The sequence below is a fragment of the Vulpes lagopus genome, chromosome 14 (assembly GCF_018345385.1).
Source record: "Vulpes lagopus strain Blue_001 chromosome 14, ASM1834538v1, whole genome shotgun sequence".
Classification (NCBI taxonomy): domain Eukaryota; kingdom Metazoa; phylum Chordata; class Mammalia; order Carnivora; family Canidae; genus Vulpes; species Vulpes lagopus.
In genome coordinates, this window is record NC_054837.1 from 9,118,812 (window position 1) to 9,133,873 (window position 15,062).

General features: G+C 48.3%; 1 protein-coding gene across 4 annotated transcripts in view; it reads left to right on the forward strand.

The window, feature by feature from the left end:
- MED15 (mediator complex subunit 15) overlaps positions 1-15,062 on the forward strand; it is a 73,299-nt gene that overhangs the window by 20,106 nt on the left and 38,131 nt on the right. For all 4 annotated transcript variants that reach the window (XR_005983774.1, XM_041728874.1, XM_041728872.1 and 1 more), the window contains exon 2: positions 6,919-7,006. Coding sequence is in view for 3 of the 4 variants with exons in the window: in XM_041728874.1 (XP_041584808.1) it covers positions 6,919-7,006 (88 nt within the window). In the remaining variant the exon portion in view is untranslated. The remainder of the gene's footprint in view (positions 1-6,918; positions 7,007-15,062) is intronic.

Here is a 15,062-nt window from a genome sequence, read left to right on the forward strand (position 1 = left end):
GGAAGATAGGTGGACGCTCTGAGCATGAGGGGCATGCCCACTGCCAGCTTCCCCGGAGGTTCATTTAGCTTCAGGTTCTGGGTCTTTCCACCAGAACATGGTCTTCCAAACACTGGGCTGTAGGGTGAAGGCCTGGGTGCCACACTGGAGGAGGCCACAGGTGGGCAGAGGAGCAGGCGGATGGGCCTCAGCATTTAGTTGGATCTACACACTCAGAGGCCACACCGTCTGCTTCCTTCATTATCCTCCCTGTGCCTTCTCAGCTGGCTGGGTTGACCCCTTCCCAGTCCAGTGATTCTCCATTTTACGCTTTTCCAGAGAATAAATCTCCGATGTCTACTAGTGTGGAAGTGGTTACCCAGCAGTTTGAAGTGGAGGAGGACTTTCACTTAGGAACCTTTCCATTTACCCTTGGTCCCTAAGTGCCTGCAACACCCCGTCCAGAGCCTTGTGGAGATCTGGGGCTATCACTGACTTGGCTCCCAGCTCTCCTCGCCGTCCCTTAGGACTCTGCTTTCTTGGTCAGCTTGCTGTGTCTCACCACTGGGCCATCAGCTTTCCAGATTCTAAAATCCTGTTGTTGGAGCCATCACTCCTGTCCTTCCTGGCTTTGTGAGTTTGTGTTAAAGAAAAACAAAATCCCCCCTTTTCCGTAGCTTTAGTGGGGTTTTGCGATGGAACAAAATTAGACATGCAGATTCAGTTTCTTATGCCAGCCTGGAGGTTCATATCTCATTTAATTTTATTTTTAAATGAAATTGTTATAGGGAACATATTTATTTAGACTGTGGCTTAAGCTAGCTTAATTTAAGTCAAAGCTGTGTTTCCTGCTCAGGGGCAGTGTAGTGATTTGTTTTCCTTCTGGTCTGTCTGCATTTCCTGGCCCTTCTGGGGGCAGGCTCACAGGATTCCTTGACTGTAGGGCAGGGCAGAAGCTTCGGGATGAGCCCCAACCATGTGCAGTGCTTGGACCCAGCTGTCATTCAGAGAGGGTGAAACAGTGTTCTCTTGTCCTGGCCTGCACTGTGCCGCAAGTCCTGGAGGCTACCCCCAAACGTACAGGGTCATTGCATAGGAATGGCGCTGCCCCGAGTACCTGATAGGGAAGCAGGGGTGCCAGAGCTTTGCTGCTCGGACCTCAGCAATGGTCTTGAGCTGCCAAGGGCCTGGAGTATCAGGGGCACTTTTTCCTTATCTCTGGTAGATAGATGGTTGGTAAAAATGTGGTGGGAATCTTTTTCAACTTAGCAAGATCTTTTTCCCTATGTGGTATCTACTTTTGATGGTGTGCTGAGGAAGGCTTTCATTATGTAACTCTTCTGTTGTTGTCAGCTACTTTTATGACTGGGGCTTTTCCACATACAGGGTGAAGGGTCACCCATGCAAGCTGCAAGGTCCTGTCCCAGGTGGCTGAACAGACTCTGCACACACAGGTGCCACTTCATCTGGAGGCTTCTCTTATAGGGTGGGGGTGAGGCGGGGCTGGTAAAACTCCTGCCCCATGAAAGGTCAGTTGGCTAATGGGTGTGTGGTTCTCAAATGAGGAGGTGCTTCTCTGGGCAGAACAAAAACCTCACACAGATGGATGGGCCTCCTGTCTACCTGAAGCTAGGAGGGTGAGTCTGACAGAGAGGAAAGAACCTTCCTGCTTTAGGCAGCAGCAGGAGAGCAGACGGAACTCACTGTCTGCGAATGCGAGCACATGGTTAGCACTGGAAAAGGAGGCTGAGCCTGGAGAAGGGGCGGTGGTAAGGAGGGTGCTGTCAGGAAAGGTGGGAAGGTCCCTGGCTGTGAACCAGTATCCTCTGGAAGGGAGAGCGAGGGGAGGGTCAGCAGGGAAGGCTGCCGAATGCTGCTCATCAGCATACCTGTGCTGTGCTGGAAAGGACAGGCCTTTCCTGAGAAGTGTGTAGCCCCCTGGGGCTGCAGAGCTGGGCACCCTGGGGGCACGCTTCCAGGTGGCTCAGCCTCAAGGGGACAGCAGCTCTGCCTGAGGGAGCTGCACGCAGTCACTGCTGTCATCTGCTAGGAAGGGGGCGACACCAGCGTCATTGAACATTGGAGGTATTTTGGGATGCAATCTTCCTGCGCAGTTAGGCAGACTGTTCTCTGATTTCTGTAACACACCCTAGTGCTTCCTGTGTGCCAAGTGCCTGACGTCATTAACTACTATGATCCTCAGACCAGCCCCATGAGGTGAGGATGCATAGGACCCACGAGGTGATGCCTTAATCAGGGTCGCTGGCTTGGGAGTGGAGTGGCGAGGGGCAGGCTGGAATGTTAGCACACCTGGAACTTACATCCATGTCCACCTTCCCAGGACACACCGTTTGCTAGTTTTTTGGCTTTATCCTTTACTGATTCAGATTACAAAGACTAGGAACCAGCTCCAGTTGGCAAATTAAGTTTCCTAATTTGGTGACAGGGAAGAGGTGAACCAGCAGAGCATGCCGGATAGTAGACAGGCACTGTGCAGGCTGTGCCAAGGCTGGGCCTGTCCTCACACCCTGGGCTCTTCTGTGCACCTCCCTTCATCCTGCCACAGCCCTTTGAAGAGAGCTCCTTCATAAAGAGCATGTGTGTGGGGGATGGAGCGCCTTTCCCAAGACCCAGAGCTGGCGAGTGTCCAGGTCGGAATTTGAGCCCTGGTCTGTGTGAGGTCTGTGTGATTCCAGAGCCCAGCCTCTTCTTCTGTCTACTTCCTGCAGGTCCAGTGCTCAGCACTTCCCGCCCATTCCGGCACATACCTTTCCCATCACCCTGGCCTCTGCTGCCTGGATGTGCTCGTTCAAGGCTCAGTTTCCCCTGTACCTGCCACATGGATTCTCGGTTCTGCACGTCATGTCCCATCAAAATGCATGGCATTACCACTTCTTGTGTTAAAAATAGCCACTTATTTGTCTGGTGCTGATTACCGCCTCCTGCGTATCAGTCCCTGCTCTCAAGGCATTCATAGGACAGCAGGGCCGACCAACTGGGAGCCAGCAGTTCCCATAGGAGGTGCCACGGGTGTGACCTGTAAGTCTGCTTACAGTTTCTGTGAGGCAGAAGGTGAGGAGCCCAGTTGGAGGGCCCACCGGACAGGCTGGTGGGATGGTTGGGCATCAACACGCTTGGCAGTAAGCCCCTAGGAGGGTGATGAGGGAGTGGGCTCCACAGCCACCTGCCTTGCTGGTGAGGAGCGAGGCCCTTGAGGCAGGTGGGGACATAACCTGCGCCACTTCGCACTCCCACGGGTAGTCACATGGCTTGGGACACTACAAGTGGTAGGGGTGGGACCTGGAGACAGAGGCCCATCAGGAAGGACCACCACAAATGCAGTGAGAGGTGGAGTAAGGAGTTAAACTTTAAGGAACAGAGATCAGAATTGGGAAGTAAAGAGGGGGTACCCAGGTTTCCAGTGTGGGCAATTGGTGGACACACAGCTGAGGTCATAGGCCAAGTCTAGACAGGCAGGGCCTCCTTCAGCCTCCTGGTGGTGGTTCACAGGGCCTGTGGAATGGATCTGGTCCTTCCCCAGGAGACTCCAGTCTAAACCAGATACCAGTTGAACCCTAACCAGCCCAGTGTAGCCATGGCTACCAGGAAGAAGCTGCACCAGGGGAGCTGCAGAGCCCAGCTTGAAGCAAGGGGCTGCCTGAGCCAGTGTCAGCCATCCGGCCATCTTCTCGGGGCTGGGTACACCCAGGCCATAGCCACCAGACAGGCCCCTCTGTTACGGTATTGGCGCCTCCCTGGCAGCCTCCGGTTTGGGGGCAACTGCCTTGGTATTGGAACTGTGGGAGGATAGCCAATTAGCGTCCACCCTTGTAAGCTGACCCTGGTTTTGCCCCCTGACCTCCCCTGACTGGGCAGGCTCTTGTATTCCTGGCACTGACCTCAGGCTTGCTTGTGTGTGGGCACAGCTCACTAGGACTTGCTGGTTCTTCTAAGTTGTTTCCCTGAAGCTGTAACCATCACCCTGTCCTCTTGTGTGCTAGTTTACCTTTGTTTAGTAATGGTTGCTGGAAGGGTCTTGTTTTCTGGAGACAAAGGCTGAGGAGTGGCCATCCAGGTCCAGCTGCTCCTGTAGGCATCCTGGGGACAGAACAGAGGGGGTTGGGAAAGCAGCGGCTCCTGCATCTGTGCAGGGGCTGCCTGAATGTGGGGCTGGGACCCACGACAGGCTCATGCAGTGGGCATGCTGATCCTTGGTACAGAGGGAGGGAGGGCCACCATCCCTAAGCACTGATGAGAGAAGCTGTTTCCTGTGCAGTTAGAACCAGTTAATGGATGGCGCTGCTGACAAGATGCTGAGCCGGCTAAAAAGGAAAGACGGGGCCTCCTTCGGGGAAAATGTTGGATGGTAACAGAGAGCAGAACTGCCTGGTTTCTTTTTTGCCTCATCTTCTATTTGGTGGAGCATGATCTGCAGACTGGAAGCAGGAGCAAAAAACATTTTTTAAGCTATGACTTGCAGAACTGAAAACAGTGGCCAGGGCGCCTGTTCATTCTTCAGCCAACAAACATGCAGGGCCTGTTGGGGCAGGCGTTGTGTGCGGCAGTGGAAGAGACCCGTATGTGACACGGGCACGGCACTGCCTTGCAGGGCCCTGGCACCGGCTGGAGAGCAGCCTACCTCCTTGTCTCCATAGCTGCGCAACTCCTTCGGGGACATTTATCCCAGTTCTGTTGCCTCGTGTGAAGGTGTGCATTTTGCCTGGTCAAGACAGGCCAGTTTCTGGCCTCCTGTGTGGACAGGGTTCCTCAGGCTCTTTCAGTCACCTAGCAGCCAGTGCCGCCACTGTCCGTGTCATCTGTGATGTTGCTGGCCCAGGACAGGGCAGGGCCCCTCCTCCAGCACATCCTGGGGCATCTGGTGCCTTTGGCCAGGCAAGGTCCCCCCCACCTCAAAGCTATTAAAGCTCGTGTCTGTGTCTCGTCTTTGGGGTTGTGCCAGGTGTCTTTGCTTTGGTCAGGGTTCGCGGGGGCCTGTGGGGCCTGCGAGTCCGCTGACTCCATCACAGTGGCCAGCCACACAGTGGCCAGCCGGCAGCTTGGGGAAGACTGCTTTTAGCCAGCAGGAGCCTGCCTAAGCCCTCAGGGATTGCTCACCTTGGGCACAGGGCCCATCTGCATAACTGAGTCCTTTCTCAGAGCCCTCAGCCCCCCCTCTGTCCTTTTGTGCTTCACATCTTGGCTCCTGGTTCTTCGCTCGACTCATGACCTCTCCACTTCCCCTCAGCCTCCATCACGTCCCCCTGGCCAGCAGTTGCCCTCTTGGCCGTGTCCACTGTTCTTTCCTCCGTTGGTCTGCCGCTTTGTGGCCCTCAGCCCTGGCAAGCCTCCATGACAGGTTTGCCTCACACTGCTCTTGGGAGGTGGGCCAGGGACAGGTATGGCCTGGGGGGGCACAGGTGAGGTACCTTCTGAAAGCAGGTGGGCTCAGTCACTTTTTTTACTGGAAACGCTCAGTGACTTAGAGCCTAACCAGGTGACAACTCTCGATCTCTGTGTGTGGACGCCTGCCTCACGCTGCTTAGGTCCTCCAGGCTTGCCTGCCTTGCTTCCCACGAGTTGGATCCCAAGTTGTCCTCCTGCATTGTTCCATTTGTCCCGCTCTTATGGCCCAGGTCACACTGCCCCTCCTGCCTGTGTCTGGTCCCTCCTGGCTGCCTTGCCAACAGGAACTTGTTGCTGCTGCTTTGCCTCGGTGCAGCTTGGGGAAGCAGACGGGTAGACGCTGCTCTCATGTGTTTAATGAGTTATCCAGCAATGTGGTGGGTCAGCATCATTTTATGCCTCTTTACACATTGATAGAGATTTGTTCAAGCTTTAGCACCTAGCCTCCATTCTGGACTTTTTTAAGGATCACAAACACGATCATGCAGCCCCATGTGCACATTCTTTAAGTACCCTGGGGTTGGTTGGTTCATTTGTTTGGAGTGGTCAGAAGGCTGTCTAGCACCAGCTGGACCCAAGCCTGACATGTCCCTTTTTAACAGACGCACACATGTTCTTAGCTTTGTGTTTGGTGGGGTGTCCCCTGCCATTCACGGTGAGCTCAGGCTTGATGTGCATGGCTCCATCCTAGCAGAGCATCAGCCGGTGAAAACCTGTGATAGCCTTCTATCTCTGGTTGGACATGTTTTGGCAAATATGTTTTTTGTTTGTTTTGGTTTGGTTTTTAAGATTTTATTTAGAGAGGGTGTGGACAGGAAGAGAGAAAGTGTGAGCATCTCAAGGATATTCCATGCTGTGGGTAGAGTCCAACCTCACAGCCCTGAGACCATGACCTGAGCTGAAATCAAGAGGCAGATGGTTAACCGACTGGGCCACTCAGGTGCCTGCTGGCAAATGTGTTTTTAAGTAGTTTCCACATTTGTGGGGTTTATCTCCTTGGTCCTACTTGGAGAACCTGCACACCCCACATAAGGACCTTTGCCTTGGCAGGGACTGAGAGTTGACTTTGCATGGCCCCTTCATTTTACAGAGGAGGAGACTGGAGCCAGGGTCCCACTGTCCTTAATGCCAGAGCTGGGGGGAGGGGACCCAGGCCGCTCAGAGGGTAGGAAATAGAGGATGCTGGCGGCTTCTCAGCCATCTGAGTACACCTGATTGTGTGCTGGTTGTGAACGACTTCTAGGGCCTGGCCCCTCTCATCCTTCGTGTGGGGGGGTAGCTGTTTTGCTTTGTGGTGTCTGCCTTTTCTGTTTCTTCCTTCTCATGGCTCTTCCTTCTTACCTTGCTCAGCTTGCCTTTTATTGCTTTGCTGAGAGTCCCTCCTTAAATGTCTCTCGTAGGCCTTAGCCAGGCTGTTGTACTGGGGGACAGTGGCTCTTCCACCCAGGGGCAGCTGCTGAGCAGGGCCTGCTGGCCAGGAACCCTGTAAGCAGACTACAGTTATGTGTCAACATCTCTTCTTCTTCTGTGTTACAGTGAGGATGCCATGAGAAAAGCCGGTGTGGCCCACAGTAAATCCAGCAAGGATATGGAGAGCCATGTGTTCCTGAAGGCCAAGACCCGGGTAAGGCCCTGGTGGTTGGAGCCCCCAGCAGAGTTCAGAGGCTTTAGGAAGGGGAGGGTGCGAGGCAGACTCTGGAAGCTCTCTGCCTGCGGAGTAGGGGTGGGGTGGCTGGTCACTGATTGACCATGGGTGCTGTCAGCCTTACCTGTAGCATTGCTGTGGATCTTCCCACATGTCCACGCTACAGTTATAGGGAGGGTACTTGGAGGGACATGTAGGATACAGGCCCAGCCTCTGACCACAACCCTATTGCCAACACCCTCCATTCATGGTCAGCTCCCAGGAATCTTGTAGTGTGCTCACAGTGGTCCCAGCTGCTCCTCTGAGTAAGAATGCTGCCCATGGGTCCCTGACATGTGGGCTCAGAAGCATTCCTGTTCTGTTGTGTTAAGTGCTAAAGGTGATGCTTGTGGAGATTGAGGCCTTGAGCTAGGACCTAGGCCTAGGGATGTCACAAGTGGAGCAGTTGGGAAGGATTTCCGCTGTGTGAGTTCTTATCCTGGGCCTGGTGCCGTGGGCTTTTCATGTGACCATCTTGTCTCATCCTTTCATTGGAGTGTTCTCCCCAGGGCAGAGCTGTTTTAGTAGAAATGAAGCAGAACAGGCACAAGGAAGCCAGCGGCTTGTCTAGGGTTACCCAGCTTGTGCAAGGAGGGACTGATGCCAGGGGCTTTTGTTCTGCATCGCGCCTGCCCTGCCTCCCTTGCAAATCTGACTGTGCAGACCCTCCGCTGCACTAGATCTGCTCTGAGCACTTTGTGCCTGAGTTTGGTTTTGGGAGTTCTAGGACATCGTTGGATGTCAAGAATTAAAAGCAGATCCTATTTATGCCCCTTGATGGGATACTGGTTTGGACAAACTAATTGTCAAGACATACAGACGTCAGTTTAGGAAATGGTCTGAGTGTTTATATGAGGTGAACATTTTTCAAAACGGAAAGATAGAGATTACCAGCCAGAAAAAGCAGTTTCCAGACCAGAAACCATCTGTATGATCTGGTCTTAGAGGTTAGAGCACACAAGTATGTATTGGTGACCACATATAAGGAAGAGCTCTGAGCACTGAGGCACAGGGGGGTCTGCACTCTGGTTATGCATAATGAACTTTGTTTTAATAACTTCACTGAGATTTATTTCATGTACAGCACAATTCACTCATTTAAAGTATACAGTTCAGAGGTCTTAAGGATATTCACAGAGTTGTACAGCCATCACCACAATCTGAATTTTAGAACATTTTCTTTTCTTTTTTTTAAAGATTTTGTTTATTTATTCATAGAGACACAGGAAGAGAGAGAGAGAGAGAGAGAGAGAGAGAGAGAGAGAGAGAGGCAGAGACACAGACAGAGGGAGAAGCAGGCTCCATGCAGGAAGCCTGACATGGGACTCGATCCTGGGTCTCCAGGATCACACCCCAGGCTGCAGACGGTGCTAAACCGCTGCACCACCAGGGCTGCCCTAGAACATTTCCTTTTCTTTTCTTTTCTTTTCTTTTCTTTTCTTTTCTTTTCTTTTCTTTTCTTTTCTTTTCTTTTCTTTCTTCTCTTCTCTTCTCTTTCTTTTCTTCTTTTCTTTTCTTTCTTCCTAGAACATTCTCTAAAAGAAACTCCATACCCATTGGCTGGCACTCCCCATTTTCCCCGTGGCCATACGCCACTACTTACCTGCTTTGCATTGCTATGAGTTTGCCTTTTTTGAACTTCTCATATAAATGCAGCCTTATTGTGTATGGATTCTTTCACTTAGCATAATATTTTTCAAGTTTCATCATGGACCATTTTGTAGCATGTACTTTTATTCCTTTTTATTGCTTAATAATATTCTGTTGTATGGATATACTACATTTTATTTATCTGTTCATTAGTTGATGGTCGGTTGGATTGCTTCTACTTTTTGGCCATTACCAATAATGCTGCTGTGAACATTTGTGTACAAGGGGTTGCCTGGCCGGCTCAATTGGTAGAGCATGTGACTCTTGATCTCAGGGTTGTGAATTTGAGCCCCATGCTGGGCATAGAGATTACTTAAAATCTTAAAAACAAAAACAAAAACAACATGCATGTAGAAGCTTTCCTATGGACATAAAGTTTTTGTTTCTCTTGAGTAGATATCTGGGAGTAGAATTGCAGAATCATTTGGTAGCATAACATTGCCACACCATTTTTTTTTTAATTTTTTTTTAATTTTTTTATTTATTTATGATAGTCACACAGGGAGAGAGAGAGAGAGAGGCAGAGACACAGGCAGAGGGAGAAGCAGGCTCCATGCACCGGAAGCCCGACGTGGGATTCGATCCCGGGTCTCCAGGATCGCGCCCTGGGCCAAAGGCAGGCGCCAAACCACTGCGCCACCCAGGGATCCCCTTGCCACACCATTTTTGAAAGCAATTATGTCATTTTACATTCCCACCAACAGGGTCTGAGATTACAGTTTCTCCACATCCTTATCAACACTTGTTATTGTTTGTCTCTTTTATATTTATTTTTGAGATTTTATTTATTGGAGAGAGTGTGCAGGAGCAGGGGGGAAGGGCAGAGGGAGAAGCAGACCTCTGGCTGAGCAGGAAGCATGATATGGGACTCCATCCCAGGACCTTGGGATCATGACCTGAGCCGAGGGTAGATGCTTAGCCAACTGAGCCACCCATGCATGCTGTGTTTTTTATTATAGCTGTCATGAAGTAGTATTTCATAAAAATTGTGGTTTTGATTTGTATTTCCTAGTGACTAATGATATTGAACATCTTTTCGTGTGTTTGTTGGCCATTTGTATATTTTCTTTGGAGAAATGTTTATTCAGATCCTTTGCCCATTTTAAAATTGAGTTCTTGGGGTACAGGGTGGCTCAGTGATTGAGTGGCTGCCTTTGGCTCAGGTCATGATCCTAAGGTCCTGGGATCAAGTTCCGCATCAGGCTCCTTGCAGGGAGCCTGCCTCTCCCTCTGCCTATGTCTCTGCCTCTCTCTCTGTGTCTCTCATGAATAAATAAATAAAATCTTTAAAAAAAAATAATTTTTTTAATTGATTGTAAGAGTTTTTAATGTGTCTTGGATATAATTCTCTTATTAGATGTAGAATTTGGATTGGGAGGATTAGATGTTATTACTGGTTTTGTTAGTTTGTATTAGAATTTAAAGAACGTTGATGAGGGCTTATTGAACTAGTTCAACTTTTGAAATGCAGAACTTGTTGGTTCAGTATTGTTTATTATCTGTTGTTTGATAAGGAACTCCCCTAAAACTTAATGACCTAAAGCAGTAAATTGTTTCTCTTGATTCTGTGGGTCAGCAGTTGGGACAATTGGAGTTGCCTGCCTGACCATTCTGCTGGTCTCCTGTGTGACCTTGCATGCAGCTATAATCAGCAGGCAGCTGTGCTGACTTGGAAGGTCCATAAAGGCTTCACTCACATATCTGCACATCAGTTTTCCCGGCATGGCCTCCCCGTGGTGTCTCCAGCCTGGACTTCCTTAACTGCATGGCAGCTGGCTTCTGAGGAGGAGGAGGTGGAAGCTACTAGTCCTCAGAAATCCTAGAACATCATTCTGACACAGCAGATCTTAAGGGCAGTGGGAATCGCCTTTTTTTTTTTTTTTAAGCTTTTATTTCTAAGCAATCTCTACACCCAGTGTGGGGCTCCGACCCAAAGCCCCAAGATCAAGAATTGCACACTCTACCGAGCCAGCCAGGTGCCCCTCACCTCTGCGTTTGATGTGAGCAGTGGCCTGTTTTTACAGGGAAGCCAGTGATTGTTGGTCGCCCTCTTGAAGATTGGCTATCACAAACACTCTCCTATCTGGGGAATAAGCCTTCCAGCCCAAAGGGGGCATGGGGCAGTACAACAGCCTCCTCACCGTCTTAGCCTCTGCTTCACTGTAGCCCATACTTTAGACCTTAATGACTACAGTCCCATTTCCTTTGATCAAGCTGTTTCTAAATCCCTAACTCCCAAGAGGAGGCCCCAATTATTTGGAAGAGAAGTATTTTTTTTAACAGGTGTTGGAAATTTCTTTTCTTTCTTTCTTTTCTTTCTTTCTTTCTTCTTTTTTTCAGAGACAGACATACTGCTTGGGTATTGTCATCTGATGCCCAGCTTTTTACTACTGTTTAGGCTCTTCATAGCACTGGATACCAGTCAGTGCAGTAAGGCCTTTCTGTAAGGGCTGGTCAGATGGCAGCCCGGGTACTCTTCTTACCTGCCCCTCCCACCGGAGACTCCATCAGAACAACTGTGAAAGAATTGAAAAAGTGGGACCCTAGAGCAGGGGCAGGGATGGGGAAGAGTAATTTATCTGTTTCTGGAGTCTAGGAGGGTCTGGGAGGTATAAGAGGCCACAGAGAAGAGGCTCACCTCTAGGGGAGTCCTGGCAAGCTGGCAGATCCAGAGGTGTCCACCTCGAAGGAAACTGGGGTGTTAATGGGCATCTCAGGCTGCCTGGTGTGTACCCCAAGGCCCTGTTCTATACGCTTTGTGTGTGAGCTCATGTGATCCTACATAAGCTCTATGAGGCAAATATAGTATCACTCTCCCCAGTTTCAGAAGAGGCGGCTCTGGCATACAGATGTTAGTTAACTTACCCAGGAGGTCACAGATCTGGGTAGAAGTAGAGCTGGGAATGGAACCCAGATGGGCTGATATCACCACACTCTTAACCACTTCTCTTACTGCCTCCCATCTGTCAAAGCAAAAAATACCCAAACAGCCATTTTAATTCCTTAGCACCTTTAATTCCTACAGATAGGACTACTCTGCCTAAAGGAGGCTGATGGAAGTAAAAATAATTTTTGTGCCTGAGGATAGTGGGTTATTGTGAGAATAGTGACTCCAAACATTTGAACCAGCCTTTCAAGATTCAGGAAAATTTGGCATCTACTGGATGAGAGCACAGTCGGGTCCCAGAAGCTCTGTGTCAGTGCTTATAGCAGCAGTGTGTGGTGATGGTTACTAAAATTGGGTGCATTTCTAAACATTTGCTTATTACTTGGTTGTTTTTATTTTTTTTTATTTTTTTTTTAATTTTTATTTATTTATGATAGTCACAGAGAGAGAGAGAGAGAGAGAGGCAGAGACACAGGCAGAGGGAGAAGCAGGCCCCATGCAGGGAGCCTGACGTGGGATTCGATCCCGGGTCTCCAGGATCGCGCCCTGGGCCAAAGGCAGGCGCCAAACCGCTGCGCCACCCAGGGATCCCACTTGGTTGTTTTTATATTAAACATGTAAGTTAAACACTCATCTGTTCTTTTGCATTTAATATAGTATTATGCAAAAGTAATATATGTTTCCGGTTTACAGCATAGAAAGGACTAGTACAGAACTAAACCCCCACTGGAAGGCAAGTGAAACATAGGGACCAGGGAGGCTGCGAGCATCAGAAGTGGGAAGCTTCCTTAGGACCAATCAAAGAGGAGGGCCTGAGCTGAGCAGCCAGTCAGCTGGAATAAATAGGAAAAAGCATAGCCTGGAAAATAGGGTCAGGGCCAGCTGTGCTCCCAGAAAGGGAAGAAGAGCATGTCTACGTACACCTGATAAAAGGAGGTGTTTTCCTACCTTCAGCCTTTTTAAGAGACCTCACAGGGTGAGAGTCTGGCTTTGACTGAATCTGAATATACCTTCTGCTCTCCCTGTTTAATCGAGTGTGGCTGTGGGACCCCGCCAAGAATTCAGGCATTAGAAGCACGTCTTAGAGCTGAGAAAAGAACAGCTGTGTACACTGAAAAATGTGAATACATGAAAAGACTGGCATTCTCTTTCTTTTAAAGTAAGCTCTACATGGGGCCTGAACTTAGGACCCTGAGATCAAGAGTTGTATGCTCCACCAACTGAGGTAGCCAGGCACCCTAAGACTAGCATTTTCTTTTTCTTTTTCTTTTTTTTTCTTTTCTTTTCTTTTCTTTTCTTTTCTTTTCTTTTCTTTTCTTTTCTTTTCTTTTCTTTCCTTTCCTTTCCTTTTCTCTTTTCTCTTTTCTCTTTTCTCTTTTCTCTTTTCTTTTCTTTTCTTTTCTTCTTCTTCTTCTTTTTTTTTTTTTTAGATTTTACTTATTGATTCATGAGAGAGGCAGAGGGAGAAGCAGGCTCCTTGCGGGGAGCCCGATGCAGGACTTGATCCCAGGGCCCCAGAATCACGCCCTGAGCCAAAGGAAGATGCTCAACCTTTGAGCCACCCAGGCTTCTCAAGACTAGCATTTTCTTAACAATTGCTGAGATCTGCCAGGAAAGTTGAGCTGGGTGCAGCTAGTTCATGAAGAAGGTTCAGTAGGCAGTACTCCTTTCTCTATTCTGTTTAAATGTGTGACAGTCTGGACTCTTGCACCATCCTTAGTTTACATACTGGTTCAGAAGCTTCACTGTCAGTTCTCATTATTTGGTTTTCACCAACTATGTTTGTTGTAGCATGTAGTAAGGCTGAAAGAAGTGCATAATTTTATCTAGCCCTTGTGATATTTTCTCCCATTTACCTGTGAAGAAACTGAAATGTAGGGCAAGTCACTGGTAGCATGCAGAGCTAGCTTGCTTGTTTACTTGCATTTTTTTCTGTGGGTTTTTTTGGGGGGGGGGATGGGGAATGGTTTAAGTAGGCTCCACCACACCTAGCATATAAGGCTTGAATTCATGATCCTGACATCAAGAGTTGCATGCTCAACGGACTGAGCGAGACAGTTACCTCTCTGTCTTGTTTATTTATTTATTTTTAAGATTTTATTTATTTATTCATGAGAGACAGAGAGAGGCAGAGACACAGGCAGAGGGAGAAGCAGGCTCCATGCAGTGAGCCTGACAGGGGACTCGATCCTACCACCCCAGGACCACACCCTGGGCTGAAGGGAGGTGCCCAACCACTGAGCCACCCAGGCATTCCTGTCTTTTTTTTTTTTTTTTTTTTTTTAATTTAAGCTGGGTAAGAAGAGCACTGGCATTTGTCTTATTATTCATTTTTTGTATGTCTAGGGTATTTTAGAATATGTAAAAATAGAATGTTAAAATACATGACTCCCAATGGGATACATATCAAAGGCCTCCTGTTACCAAGAACACTGGGTCTGGAGCAGCTGCTCAGGGATTTGATACATTTTTCAATATATGAGGAAGACTTTCAAATAGACTTTGTAGAAATTGCCTAAGGAAATTCAAAGGACCCGGAATACTCAAAACACTCTTAGAAAAGGAAACAATCACGAATGAAGAAAAAAAAAAAAGAAAGGAAACAATCAGAAAACTCTTACTTGCGAATTTTTAAATGTACTACAAAGCTACTGTAATCAAGACCATGTCATACTAGCAGAAGGATGAACATACAAATCAATAAGGTAGAATTGTGAATCTACAAATAAACCTTTGTGTTTACTGCTAATGATTTTTTTTTTAACATAGGTGCTAAAAGATTTCAGTGGGGAAAAATAGTGTTTTCAACAAATGGTGCTGGGACAACCTGATTACCATATATAAAATACTGAGGTTGGATCTCATCTTCACACCATATACAAAAATTAATTCAGAATGGATCAAAGACTTATATTTAAGAGCTAAAGCTTCTATTTCTTAGAAGAAAATGTAGGGATCCCTGGGTGGCGCAGCGGTTTGGCGCCTGCTTTTGGCCCAGGGCGCGATCCTGGAGATCCGGGATCGAATCCTACATCAGGCTCCCAGTGCATGGAGCCTGCTTCTCCCTCTGCCTGTGTCTCTGCCTCTCTCTCTTTCTCTCTCTGTGACTATCATAAATAAATTTAAAAAAACATTAAAAAAAAAAAAAAAGAAAATGTAAGCATAGATCTTTGTGACCTTGGATTAGGCAACAGTTTCTGACATGTGACATCAAAAGCACAAGCAAAAAAAGAAAACCTAGGTTAGTTTGACTCATCAAAATTTAAACTATTAAAAAGAATTAAAAACTGTTGTGCATCAGAGGACACCATCAAGAGTGAAAAGACAACCCATGGAATAGGGACTGGTATCCAGAGTATATAAAGAACTTCTTGGGATCCCTGGGTGGCGCAGTGGTTTGGCACCTGCCTTTGGCCCAGGGCACGATCCTGGAGACCTGGGATTGAATCCCACGTCGGG